Source organism: Elaeis guineensis, chromosome 14 (genome assembly GCF_000442705.2).
Source record: "Elaeis guineensis isolate ETL-2024a chromosome 14, EG11, whole genome shotgun sequence".
Taxonomy (NCBI): domain Eukaryota; kingdom Viridiplantae; phylum Streptophyta; class Magnoliopsida; order Arecales; family Arecaceae; genus Elaeis; species Elaeis guineensis.
Window position 1 is genome coordinate 25,381,559 of NC_026006.2, and position 14,970 is coordinate 25,396,528.

The 14,970-nt window shown below is 32.6% G+C and overlaps 1 protein-coding gene across 1 annotated transcript; it reads right to left on the reverse strand.

Moving 5' to 3' along the window:
- Nucleotides 1-1,231: 1,231 nt before the first annotated feature.
- Nucleotides 1,232-2,984, reverse strand: LOC140853783 (uncharacterized). Its single transcript, XM_073248738.1, has one exon. The coding sequence runs from the start codon at nucleotides 2,773-2,775 to the stop codon at nucleotides 1,738-1,740; it is 1,038 nt and encodes a 345-aa protein (XP_073104839.1). The 5' UTR covers nucleotides 2,776-2,984; the 3' UTR covers nucleotides 1,232-1,737.
- Nucleotides 2,985-14,970: the final 11,986 nt, after the last annotated feature.

Sequence of the window (14,970 nt, forward strand, 5' to 3'; positions counted from 1 at the left end):
AAAAAAGAGTTGACACCTCTCTCCTCCCTTCATGCCTTGAAGAGGTTAGATGCACGACCCTCACGCCTCACCCCCACATAAAAAGGTTTAACACCCAAGTGGTGCACAGCAAAAAAGGAGAAAACAAAAGAAGGGCCATTGGATTCTTTGAGAAGGAATTCAGGAAAAAGCTGAGGGAGAGTCCTTGATCGATTTCTATATGGACTAGCATTGGAGTACATCTGCTTGGGTGTCTTGTGGAATCAATCAAGCAGCGAGCAATCCAAGATCGTCTTGGAAGTATATTTATTCTTCTCTCTGGTCTGATTGTTCTCTTTGTGTTTGATTGTAATCATCAAGATGATTTTGGTTTTAGGAGTTGAATCATATGTTTTCAATTATTGAATCCATATTAAAAAATTTTAAAATTCCACCTTCCGTTACGCATCTGAATCCCAACAAAGAAGAATGAAACCTTATCATTGACTAGTACAGTTGGTATAATGCGACCAATATGCCCCAATACTGACTCATACAGACTAATACACTTGATACATATCAATATGGATGGTTTTGGCATCTTATCACCCATATCGATGCCAGTTTTGCACTGAAATGGTACAACACGGTACTTTGCCAATCCATTGCTTTCTTTTTTTTTATAATCCTTGATCCCTCCTCAAGTCTTTGATTCACATGCCATACCATCAAAATTGGTTCTCCATTTTGTACATCCAAATAAGCATTAAAAACAGAAATACAGTTACAATTTAGGAAGCTGGGAAAGAGTGAAGGTGTTTATTACATTTAGCATAGGAAGATAGTTTGTAGATTGAAGAAGGAACTAGAATGAGGACAATAAAGGATGATCTTGTAGAAAAATCATAAGATGGCAAATTTTAAGGGATCTAACAAATATATAATTCAAGACCTTGGTAGCATGAATTTTCTATTTTGAGTGCCGCACCTGCTTCGAAATCTCCTTGTAACCTCATTCTCACCTGCTTCCTTATGGAAAAAGAAAAAAATAAGAGCCCCACTTCCTTGCAATCACATCAAAATCTACTTCTGTATCCGCATCCACTTTTGACAACTAAGATCAAGACTTCCCTTCTATTTCATTATTTTTTTCTGTTTTTTTAATAATTTCCCATCACAAAATATAGGAAACTTGAGTGCACAAAATTCCACCTGAACATACTTCTCATTCACTCTAGCTACCTTTAAGCATCATTATAGTTTGATTTAGATGTAGGAGTCCGTGATAAATCAATAATGGTCAATATGGGGATAATTGCACTGGTATCGTACCTTATCAAGGAAAATGAAATTAAATGCATGAAAAATGCATTCAAGAGATCTTTTTTCTTATCATAGCTCTTTTTTTCTAGATGTAACATAGAACTTGTCTTGTTTTCATTATTCTGCACAAGAATGCCTTCTATGACTCTTCTTCTGCACATACGAGCTTACTTTTTTAATTCGTCCTCCATAATTCTAAGTTTTGAAGCCCTTCTATGCATATGGAGGAGAATGCAAGATTCATAGACCTGCTTAACACCAGCCGAATGCACAGTATTTTTCTGACCATGATTTCGCCCTTCTGTTTAGTGCATCAAAAATAATACTAATTTTTGAAAAAGTATGTAAAATCTTCATGATAGATGACAGCATAAATGAGTTAGTCTATGTGAAATAAATTCAGCATATATACAATTGATCATAGTACAACAAAAACATATAATAGCCAAAAATTAGTCAAAATTGAAAACAGGGGCATTTTGCAATACCTTCGGTCTCATCATCAAGTGAACTGTCCTCAGCCCCCATAATTTGCCCAGACAACCAATTTGGGCAGACAGAGACAAACTGCCGATATGCAAGGAGTTGCTTCACTGCTCTAGCAATACCGACAGAGCCATAGTCACCAATGCTCAAAGAAACAGCCACATCAAGAACAAAATCCAACAAATCATTTGGACAGAGCTCTTCACCCACTTCACCATTCTGACAGGCTGAAACATCGACCTGTGCTGACACTCTAACCGCCCTCACCTTTTCTACATCTTCAACCCATGCAGAAACAGCCACATCTAGCACGAAACCCAAAATGTCAGTCGGCTCAAATCCTTTTCTTACTTGTGCAGTCTGATCAACCAACACGCCAGTTGCTTCCACAGCTGAATTCTGGCAAGAACACATCAACCCTAATGCTGTTCTCCAGCTCAACTCCTCCAAAGCAAGATTGATATTAGCGGACAACTTCATGCCGATCTTCTTCGACATATGGGTGTAATTCTCCTCGAATCCACGAATTTCAGGAACCCGAAACCACTGACTCTTCGTGCAACCATAAAATGATACCAGACCCGAGGAATTCTTGATTCTGTCAATCCGGCCAGGCCACCACGTGTAAGGAAACGCTTTTGCCCAAACAATGTCTCCATTCTCGAAATCCTTTTGAGGGAGGTGTTTGTTCTTCCTATCTTTCTTGGGTGATTTGAAAACCCTAGAAGCAATCTCCTCCTCGGAACTCCAGTGATCGTGACTATTCTCGGAAATGCAACTATAAATCTTCTTCTTCTTCTTCTTCTTCTTTGAAACCCTAAAACCCTTTTCCTTCAAAGCGCTACCGACCTGATGCTTCTCCTTCTTATGGGGAGATCCAAATTCTTGCCGGCTTCTGTTCTCCGGAACAAGCGAACCAGGAGGATAGCCCTCCGGAGGACGACGAAACCCTATAATCTCCGCCAAGGTCGCAGTGTCCTCCATCTCTGGAGCTAAAAGCTCCACCATCCCGCTTTCGAGGAGAGTAACAACACCCAGCTGCCTTCCGGAAATTTCTGGAGTTATTTACCGGCAGCAACCCCGTGCCACAGGCGGTGCCGCACGTTTGATGTTTCCGCGATCAGGGAAGGGTCCGGACGAACGGATTGGAGTCGAATTTTAATTTAATTTTTCGCTTAGTTTCCCTACCGTACAATCGGCACCAAGCAACTAGTATGGCACAGACAAAGACAGCTAGTGGGCATCCAGCGGGCTGCACGGTGTATCCGTTGCCACAATAGCGAGTGGAGAGGTTGATAGTGGGGAGAGATTCAGCCACGATCATCAGTTACATCCCATCTAGTTGCACTAATTCTAAAGTATTAAAAAAATAAAATAAAACATAAGCCCATGAAGGAAATTTTTGATAGAAATTTTTTTCATCTCGATTTTTCGATTAAAATCAGAGCCGAGGAGGAGTCGAACTCCTCCCCCTCCACCTCTATTTAAAAGGTATCAAGTCCCTATCAAACTCAAACGGTGATTGGCCACCAGCCATCATCGGAAGAGATCGAATTTTTCTTCTTCTTCTAAAAGCATCCCACCTGATTCGCTAGAGATCAGAATCCAACCACCACTAGAAAGATGGATAAGATATCCAGTTTGATTGACAATCTCCTCCTCCTTAAAACTTTAGATTTTGAATTTTGGCCAGAAGCCAGAAAACTTTTAAAAAAAAAAGAGCTCTATTTCCGTAGCTTTTTTTTTTATCTCTGGCGTCGTTTGTCATCACTGATCATCGAAAAGTGAAGCACCGACTGCATCGCCATGGCCCAGACCATTGCCAACCCAAGACATGCTGGTCATGGCTTCCATTCTGAGGAGACAAATGGGAAAAGAAGTTCCCTTGATCCGTTAGAGAGAAAGGAGGAAGAAGAAAGAAAAAAATAAAAATAAAAAAAATAAAAAAAATGAAAGAAAGAAAAAAAGAAAAAAAAAAAGGAAGAGAGAGGAAGAAAAAGAAAAAGGAAGAGAGAGTTTTTCTCTCTTCCTTCTTTTCTCTCCCTCTCTTCATTGAATTATTTCTCTCTCTATTTTTTCTCTCTAGAAAATATCATTTTCTCTCTCTTAAAATGTTTCTCTTTAGATTATATCTCTCTTTTAGGGTCTTCTAATATTGGAAAGACCCTCTAATAGTCTTGATAGATTCTGATGAAAAGATCTTGACCATTGACTATCAGGTAGTTTGTCGTTCTCCATCTTAATTAAACTAAGCATCATGAGATTTCATCATCGATTTTATCTTAGATCTTAGCATGATTCTGATTTGTAGTTGATCGGTTTGATACCCTAGATGAGACCAATTGACGTCGGATGCTACCACATAGCTAGCCCTATGAGGATTTAAGGTTTTTATTTTATAAATAATTATGGTTAAATTTTGATAAGAGTATGATTTTGGATATTAGATTTAAAAAAAAAATAGAATTATGTGGATTCGTAGAAGTATATGTGAGGTAAGTAATGATTCATCTTCTCTAGATTTTTTCTTTATATTATATTATTTTGATATCAAATAAATTGTTAATGGATTTATATATATTTATCATCTTATGAAATATATTTAGAATAAAATTTTAGAAAAGAATTTTAATATAAATCGGATTTGGACTCTCAACCTGACTATATTTTGAATCCCACCAGTTAGAGATTATGCATTGGTACTTTGAGCTCATAATTTTGTTTGTGATCTGACCACAAGATATAGGTGTAGTATTCTAGCTCTATCATAGAATATAAGCGTGGTACTTCAGCTCGATCACAGGGTATAAGTGTCATATTTTGATTTGACTGTAAGATATAAGTGTGATTATAGTTAAAGACTAATGAGTTGAATAAATTTATTTTGAATCAAATTTTTGAATACGATTGATTTCGAAATCCGATATATGATTATGTATTTGAATATTTAAAAGATACTGACATTACTAAATTCATAATTTATAAATAAATTTAATTATATTTGTGCATTGATTAATAATAAATTATACTTCGATATTTATAACACATATTATCAAACGAATTATCGATTTAAGTATTCATTGCTTAGTGGACTGTCTAGCTCATTATTTTATATTTTATTATTTTATAGATTGAGAAGACTAGCTTGACTCGGAGATTCGGTATGGGAGAGTAAATTAGAAGCAGAATTTGATATCTTTATTTAGATTAAAGTTCATTAAAATTTGATGGAGAACAATAAAATATTATTTTACAAGATATTTGATTTAGTTATTTGAATTAAAGTTGAATATTAATTATTTGAATATTAATTATTTAAATTTTATAACAAAATATTATGTGATAAGGTAGCTTGCATACTTGTAGGAAGAGCTCTCCATGAGTATGTGATGATTACCGTGACCCTTGGCTTATGATCTTGGGTGAGGGTATGAGAATTAATATGATATTAGAGCATAAATGGACAAATTATGATACATAGAAACAACTATAGGATGAATGTAGGTGGATAAACACTAGGAATATTGGGATATAGATATATGATGATTACAATATAAGTTATCTTTATGATTTTTGGTTAAATCTTATGAATATGTATAAAAAGATTTTAAAGAAATTATGATTCATAGGGTTTGATATATACTGCTCTCCTCCTAAGCACCGAAGATCCCAAACTCTCCCCCGAAACTCTCGACAGAGGGACAATGCTCAAAGGGATCAATGTATGTCTCCACCTATGAGATTCATAAATTACACCCCTCTGAATGCTGCCTGAGCCCAGATGCTTATAGAGATTAAGAATCAGATTTCGAGAGCGAAAAAGTTGCGGTCCAATCCTGATCGACAGAATCACAATAAACGTTGTTTTTATCATCATGACCATGGCCTTGACATCGAAGATTGCATCCAGTCTCGAGATGAAATAGAAGAACTTATCCGGTGCAATCCCTTAGATCGATTCATTCGATGTCCATAGGATCAGCAAGAGGAACAACGAAGATTATCTACCCCACCAGAATCGCAACAAAAAAATTCTTCAGGTTGCTCACAGCCACACAGAGTCGTCTGACCTCTACAGGAAGATCCACGCGAAGACAGGCGCAGATCAGGGATTTGGAGGTGCTAGCCTGCAAGCAACACTACAAGAAATGCTACTTTTTGTGATAAATTTATTTATGACGAAAATATATTTCATCGCAAATAAGGATATTTATGATGAAAATAAAATTTATCACTAATAATTATTTATTTATGATGAAAATTATTTTTCATCGTAAATAGATGTATATTTGCAATGAAAAAAAAATTCATTATAATTACATATTATTTATGATAAAATTAATCATCATAAATAATAAAATATTTATTTTAAATTTATGTTTTTAAATATTAGTGACAAAAATAGTTTCATCATAAATAATAGAAGTATTTACAATGAAAATTAAATTTTTATTGCAAATACTAGTTATTTATGATGAAAATTTTTCATCATTGATATTTAAAAAAAATAAAAAAATTTAAAAATTCAACAATTAAAGATTACTTATGATGAAATATTTACATCATAAATAACAAAGTATTGACGATGAAAATTAAATTTTTATCTTAAATATAAATTATTTACAATAAAAAATTTTTATCTCTAATACATGAAAAAAATAAGAAATTTTAAAATTTTAAAAATTAAAAATATTTATGATAAATTATGCATCACAAATTTTGAAGTATTGATGATAAAAACTAAATTATTGATGATAAAATTTTTTTATCTCTAATACATGAGAAAAAAATAAAAAATTTAAAAATTACAGATTATTTATGATAAAAATTAACATCACAAATAATCAAATATTGATGACAAAAACTAAATTTTTATCGTAAATACTATATTATTTATGATGAAAAAATTTTATCGCTAATAAAGAAGAAAAAATAAAAAATTTAAAAATTTAAAAATTATAAATTATTTGTGACAAAACTATTACATCGCAAATAATACATATTTGTGATGAAAAGTCAAATTCCATCCTAAATACTCAAGTATTTACGATGAAAAATTTTGTTGCTTATATGTGATAGAAAATAAAAAATTATAAAAATTTAAAAATTATAGATTATTTACAACCAAAATTTTACATCGTAAATAATAAAATATTGATGACAAAAACTAAATTTCTATCATAAATACTATATTATTTACGATAAAAAAATTTTATCGCTAATAAATGAGAAAAAATTTAAAAATTCAAAAATTACAAATTTTTTGTGATGAAACTATTATGTCGCAAATAATGCATATTTATGATGAAAAGTTAAATTCTGTCATAAATACTCAAATATTTATGATAAAAAATTTTATTGCTAATTTGTGACAGAAAATAAAAAATTTTAAAAATTTTAAAATTATAGATTATTTGTGACTAAAATTTTATGTCGTAAATAATAGAATATTGGCAATAAAAACTAAATTTTCATCATAAATACTATATTATTTATGATGAAAACTTTTCATTGCTAATAAATGAGAAAAAATAAAAAATTTAAAAATTCAAAAATTACAAATTATTTGCGACGAAACTATTACGTCGCAAATAATGTATATTTACGATGAAAAGTTAAATTCCATCATGAATACTCAAGTATTTATGATAAAAAATTTTGTTACTAATTTGTAATAGAAAATAAAAAATTATAAAAATTTAAAAATTATAGATTATTTGCGACTAAAATTTTACATTGTAAATAATGGAATATTGACAACAAAAACTAAAGTTCTATCGCAAATACTACATTATTTATGATAAAAAAATTTTATCATTAATAAATGAGAAAAAATTTAAAAATTTAAAAATTTAGATATTCAAATTACTTGCGATGAAAAGTCAATTTTCATCATAAATAATGTGTATTGGTGACGAAAAGTAAAAATTTTATTGCTAATATTTAAAAAAAATAAAAAATTTTAAAAATTTAAAAATTATAAATTATTAATGATGAAAATTTTTTTATTGAAGAATGTTTAGATATATTATAGTAAATTTTTCTATATTTATAAAAATAAATATTAGATAGTTTTTAAAAAATAATATGTGCACAAGAAAAGTATATAGAATATTAAGATCAATATGTAGTAATATAAAAAAAAAATTAAAAAATATTAAAAAAAATTATTTTTTTAACAAAGACTTAATTGATTCTAATTTAGGATCTATTTGATGAAAGAAGAGTGCCCTATAAGCCAATCGTAAGTGTGTTGCGATGAAACTTTTCTTTGTAATTTTCCAACTCATGTAATGACATTGATTATTTAATAATAAAATGAGGTATTGATTCATCATATTAACTGCTTCTTATTATGATTAAGATTATGATGAATTCCAAAGATTAGGATAATAATTTTAGGAGACATGAATGGGTCATGCTAGTGAGACTTAAAATCTTAAAATCCTAATCTTAAATATTTTTGATCGTAGGAACATTGAGTCGGGAATCAATATTTCGGATAGACTGGCACATCCTATGTATGCTTGATGGAGAGGGTGGCAGATATCACTAGCCACTTATGTGGGATACTAATACAAAGATGTGGGTGCTCATTTGAGAAATGAGTCCACTGAATTGACTCGATGAAAGAGAACATCTTATGAAAGCCTTACTTGCATATCAAAGATGGTTCTCTAAGTGAGAGTTGTGCAAGTGATCCTTAAATCTGAGATCATCATGAAATTTTGTGCACATAAATCTATATTTTGGTTCATACTCAAGCATGACTTTAAGACATGTACAGGATGTTCTGGATATGGTAGGAGTGTGTACGAAGGTTGTGAGTAGGTTAACATGGAATCGATCGCTCCTAGTAAGAGGAGATCGCATCCTGTGTATTTTCATTCGTAGATGATTTAGAAAAAAATCTTTTGGCCAAAAGTAGGAAAGAGATTAGAAAGAGTTTCTAATGCTTATTAATTGGAGTCATCATTGGTTAATTGAGAATCGATATGAATGTGTGTATGAGCTTGACATGATTCCATACTCATGAACATATTCAGGGTGCTGGAATGATCGAAGGATTGTATTGCATGGTAACTTACCATTGAAGGATATATTTAATATTTTTATTAAATTATTATATCTTCTAGATAGTCATAATATATTACTAGATATCAATCTTGACTTGTAGATTTTTAATCGAATTAAAAAGTTTAATTCGAATGCCAATTAAAAAGAGTTCTAATTACTGAAATCGGATTAGCTCGATTGAATCTAAATTGGTTAGATTAAATTCTAATCAAATTAGGTCAACTTGCATCCAAACTTACTACTAGCTAGATGTAGAACCCAATGAGTCACACACATATAAAAATTGGCCAAGGATCTTTTTTAAAAAGGTTGATTGAAATTTTGGATTCAATCGGTGTTTCGGTAAGCATGCTAGCACGTGTGGAATCCCTAGCTCTTTTAGAGATCAATTTGGTCTCATGCCTTACTCATTTGCTAGCCTAATTTGATGGATATTTGGGTTAGGTCAAGCCACCTGGAAGCAGCTAAAAAGAGGCATCATATCTAGTGTACATGCCAAATAACTAAGAGTCCAACTTAAGAAGGACTCTTGGCACTAATATGCAGAATGCATGTGCACTTTATTTGTGATGTAGAGAAGGACTAAGAATCCTTTTATTTTGGGCTTTTAGTTTTTATTACAAGTATATCAGATGATGAGCCACCTAGCACACCTTTTGAAGTATGAAAAATCTATCAGATTGTGCATAAAAAAATTACTCAAAGCATTGCTGCATGTGCAACAGGTTTTTCTAGATACACAAAGGGACACGAAGACTCCTTCTGTTTAGGGAGCTTTAAGTGACTTTTTATCCAATAATTTTTGTGATAAGGATTAGTTTTAAGTGCTTATCACATGATAAAAATTTAAAAAATTATCAGATTAAGAAAGGTTGCTTTTCACACCCTTTTTTGGGCATGCGCGTGCACAATAGGGAGAAGGTGCTCGCGCGTCTCTTTAGTGAAGAATCCTTCTCACATATGAACTCTTATCCAAATAATGTGTCATTTGGTGATGGCCTTCCTATTTGAACAAAGATTTATGTGGTAAAATTTCACACTAACCTGATGTGTGAAGTGATACGAAAAGTATCTTGTTCTAATCATGCACGTGTGAAAAGACAGGAATCGACGTATCACCCCCTGAAGAGTCTTTCTGTTTAAGGACTCTCAAATAAGTGATGTAAGAACTTGATATACCTTTTTAGATGAGGTGTGCCTTCTCTGTTAGCACTCCATCTGATGCTATAAATAAGAGATGACAGATGGGGTGATCATTCAATTCTTACATCCCCTATCTACTCCCTCTCTTACAACTCTAGGTTTTAGGACAAGGCTTGTTCTTTTAAGACAAGCCTAATCCTAATAGCTCTAAAAGTTTAAGAGGTCTAAAAAAAGATGGTCAGTCCAATGAATAGTTTAAAAAGATTCAAACTTAGGTCTGAAGGAAGATCTAATCGATTGGTGGCTAGTTGAGTTCTAGAGGCTAGAACTCTTGAAGCAAGGTGAAGAAGAAGCACTGTCCTTGGTTCAGTTTCCATGTGGATCACCATTGGAGGGCGGACACTTGGACGCCTTGTGAAAATTGAGATTAACTCTACAGGTATTCTTCTTATCCAAGTTTATTTTATTATACTTTGATTGATATAGTCAAGAGTTTCTAGGCATTAGGATTTTCGGTGCATCGGGTGTTTTTAATAAAAATTTTAAACACCTAATTCTTTCGCTGCACCATCAGAATCTAACATGATATCAGAGCCTATCTTGATCTATATAATCAAAGGTTAGAATATTATCTTGATTATGATCAAATATGAATTTTTAGTTTGGCTCAAGTCAGCTCAAGGGTTGAACCCGATTGAACATCCAAACCCTAGTATGTCTTAAAGATATATTTTAATTATAAAATGCATGATGTATGTGTAGAATTTTCTTAGTAGCTTAGTATTGAGATTCATCACCAGGCCATCCGATCATAAGAGCAAGTACGGTTCAGAGACCCTTTCTTCCTATTCAATAGGGTACTCTTATGGCGTGTAGGGGTGCCACTGTGATGTCCCAAGAAAAAGAACTGTGAAAAGAGTATTTTGTATTCATGCATGTCATTAGAACTTCATGCATATATGATATGCTTAAAATACTAGTTATAGTCATATTGTATGATTATGTTTTTCATATCTTAGAGATATAACTGGATGTCATGATTAGTTGTTATGATTATAAAGATTCAACTATAATAGTGCATCATTGTGATTGATTGAATTAGGATGTTCTTGAGACCATTAAAGCCCTCATAAAAATTATATTAAGTCATAATATTATGAACCAGTAGCTAACCTATTTTCTTGAATCGATTAATTAATTGGTGTCTAAGGAGTGTTTCAAGTACGGTGATTATTTAATTGGTTCCGTTGCTGGCCTTATCAATTTTATTGGTGTCTAAAAAAAGCAACGGGGGGATCCCCACCAATCTTAACATTTTTTTGGTCAATTAGATTAGTTCGAATCTTGAATAATGATAGTTCGATATTTTGAACACTACATATGCCTTCCTTCATGCCTAGTCAATATCCTATCAAAAATCATAGTAGGTTTGTTGTAACATCCACAAGGCTTGCTATGAGGATTAATGTGGGTTTGTCTTGGTGTATATTAGATATTTTATGATATATTTTGGATATATTGCTTTGTTGTGATATCCATAAGGGCAATATTTTTCAGATATGACTGTATAAAAATAAAGGGTCTAACTTCACTATAAAATACTATAGTTTGTTGTGATATCCACAAGACTATGAGTGTTTTTAGAGGCAAGATTTATATTGAGAGTTGTATGAGATATGATTGGATAGATTTTCCTACTTTTAAACTTATTGAGATTTGTTGTGATATCCACAAGGCTTTAATAAGAGATTAGGATCTCAACCCCATTAAGAAATTAGATTAGGATTTCTCATTTGCCACAGGAGAGGGCTATGGTATCCGATAAAATAATGGGAGACATAACTAGTTTTTAAAAAGTCCTCAACTAGTTATGCATGTCAAACTTGAGTGATTTGTTTATACTATTATTTTTTATTTATGCAAATTTAAGTCTGTATTATAGCTTCTTTATTTTCACTGCATAACATCATAGATAAAAATATATTGACCGACCCCAACTATGTGGATGGATTGAGGAACTTGCAAGTTAAGTTCATATCGGAGATGAACTCCAATATTCTAGATTTTTTTAATCTTGGGATGGTAATAATAATGAGAAGATAAAAAATGTCTATATGGATATTAGCTATTTATTTTATGGCAAGTTTGGATATTGGAGTATAATTGCAAGAATAAACTTGCAAGTTTGAAGCAGGATGCAAGTATAGCACCTAAAGATGTGTATATGATACAAACCTATTTTTTATTGAGTGGTTTAGACTCTGATATTTGGATATTAGATACCACCTATGGATCGCATATTTGTAATAATTTATTACAGCAACTATAAAATATCAAAAGTCTGAAAAGAGATGACCTCGAGTTTTATGGCGCAAGTGGAGAGTCCATTAGCGCAGAGGCTGTGAGAACCTGTATGCTTGATTTACCTTCAGGCAAAACTTTAGTATTGAAAGACTGTTATTACATGCCAAAAGTCATTAAAAATATTATTTCTATACCTTTGTTATTAAAATAAGATTATGAAATAAGGCTAATGAAAAATGGATGCTCCATTTTCTTTTTTAATAAATTTTATGATAGTGATTATATTGATAACAATCTTTTAATTCTTGCACTTAATAAAAATATTTTTTATATTGAAAGAAATATGAAAAAAAAGAGAGAAGATGTGAATATCACATATCTCTAGCATTGCCGTCTTGATCATATTAGTAAGTCAAGGATAAACAAGTTATACAAAGAGAAATTCTTTGATCCATATGATTATGAATCATTCGAAACTTGTGAATCTTGTCTCATGGGTAAGATGATCAAGACTCTATTTTCTGGACATGGAGAGAGGGCAAGTGAGTTGTTAGCCCTAGTACATACGGATATATGTGGACCAATGACAACTCAGGCTAGAGGTGGATACTCCTATTTTATTATCTTTACAGATGATTTATCAAGGTTCGAGTATGTGTATCTTATGAAACATAAATCTGAAGTCTTTGATAAGTTCAAGGAGTATCAATGTATGGTTGAGAAACAAACTGAAAAAAGTATCAAAGTTCTTCGATCCGATCGAGGAGAAGAATACTTATCCAGTGAATTTTTTGATCATCTTAAAAGTAAAGGTATTCTCTCTGAATAGATCCCTCCTTATACACCTCAGTTAAATGGTGTAGCAGAAAGGAAGAATCATACTTTAATGGATATGGTGCGATCCATGATGTACTTCACTGATCTTCCAATATCTTTTTAGGGATATGCCCTAGAGATTGCCGCATACATATTAAATAGAGTACCTTCAAAATTTGTTGCAAGCACACCATATGAAATATGAGGAAGGAAAGGAAGCCTAATCTTAAACATCTTAAGATTTGGAGCTGTCCAGCTTATGTCAAAAATATTTTTAGACATAAGCTTAGTGCTAGATCAGACAAGTGCAGGTTTGTAGGATATCCTAAGAAAACTAATGGATACTATTTCTACCATCCTACTGATCAAAAAGTATTTGTTAGTAGGCACACCATTTTCTTGAAGAATGAATTCATCTAAGAAGAAAGCAGTGGGAGGAATATTGAACTTACTGAAGTTCATGATCTGTAAACCAATCCAGAAATACTAGTCGTTGGACCACAAGAAGATTCTCAATCAGAAGTACCTAAAGATGAGGTACATCCATAATACACACCTCATCTCTGAAGATCAGATAGAGTGCATCAAGCATCTCTGAGATATAGTTTTATCATTCAGAATGATAATTCGATCAATATCATTCAAGATGATGATCCACTGACCTATTTGGAAGCGGTCATGAGTAGAGACTCAAACAAATGGCTAGAAGCCATGAAATCTGAGATGGACTCAATGTACACCAACCAAGTGTGGACCTTGGTTGATACACCTGAGGATGTGACCCCAATAGGGTGAAAGTGGATCTTCAAAAAAAAAATCGAAGCAGATGGCCAAGTAGAAACATACAAAGCTAGGTTGGTGGCGAAGGATTTCAGACAAAAGCAAAGAATTGACTATGATGAAACCTTCTCACTAGTGGCTATGCTTAAGTCCATTAGGATTTTGCTTGCTATAGCAGCATACTATGATTATGAGATCTGACAGATGGATGTCAAGACTATATTCCTCAATGATAATCTAGAGAAAGAAATCTATATGACTCAGCCAGAGAGATTTGTCTCAAGTGGGAGGGCAAATTAAGTATGCAAGCTAAAGAGATCCATCTATAGATTAAAGCAGGCTTCGAGGAGCTAGAACATCCGATTTGATGTGACAGTCAAAGGGTTTGGCTTTATCAAAAATAAGGATGAACCATGTGTATATAAGAAGATAAGTGGGAGTGTTGTTCTCTTCTTAGTTTTGTATGTCAATGACATACTGCTCATTGAGAATGATATCCCAATAATACAATCGGTCAAGACTTAGCTATCGAATAAGTTTTTCATGAAAAACTTGGGTGAAGCATCCTATATACTGAGTATAAAGATCTATAGAGATAGATCTAAAAGGATGTTAGGCTTATCCTAGTCACGATACATATATCTCATATTAAAAAGATTTAATATAAAGGCTAGTAAGAGAGGTTACCTGCCTGCAAGTCATGGTATACGTCTCTTTAAGAAAATATGTCCTAAGACACCAGAAGAGAGAAAGAGGATGAGTGAAATCCCTTATGCTTCGACTGTGAGATCAATTATGCCATGCTATATACCAGGCCTGATGTAGCTTATACTTTGGGCGTAGCTAGCAGATTTCAGACTGATCCAGGGGAGGATCATTGAAAAGCTATGAAAAATATTCTGAAGTACCTAAGAAGGACTAAAATATTTTTCTTATATATAGAAAAGGATCAGAATTGAAACTAGAGAGATATACAGATTCTAATTTTCAATATGATTCAGAGGATAGTAAGTCAATATCAGGATACGTGTTTATCCTAAATGGTGGTGACAGTGAGTTGGAAGAGTTTCAAGCAACAGACAG

Excerpts from the sequence above, each read along its gene's own strand:
- LOC140853783 (XM_073248738.1), bottom strand. The coding sequence starts at position 2,775 with ATGGTGGAGCTTTTAGCTCCAGAGATGGAGGACACTGCGACCTTGGCG.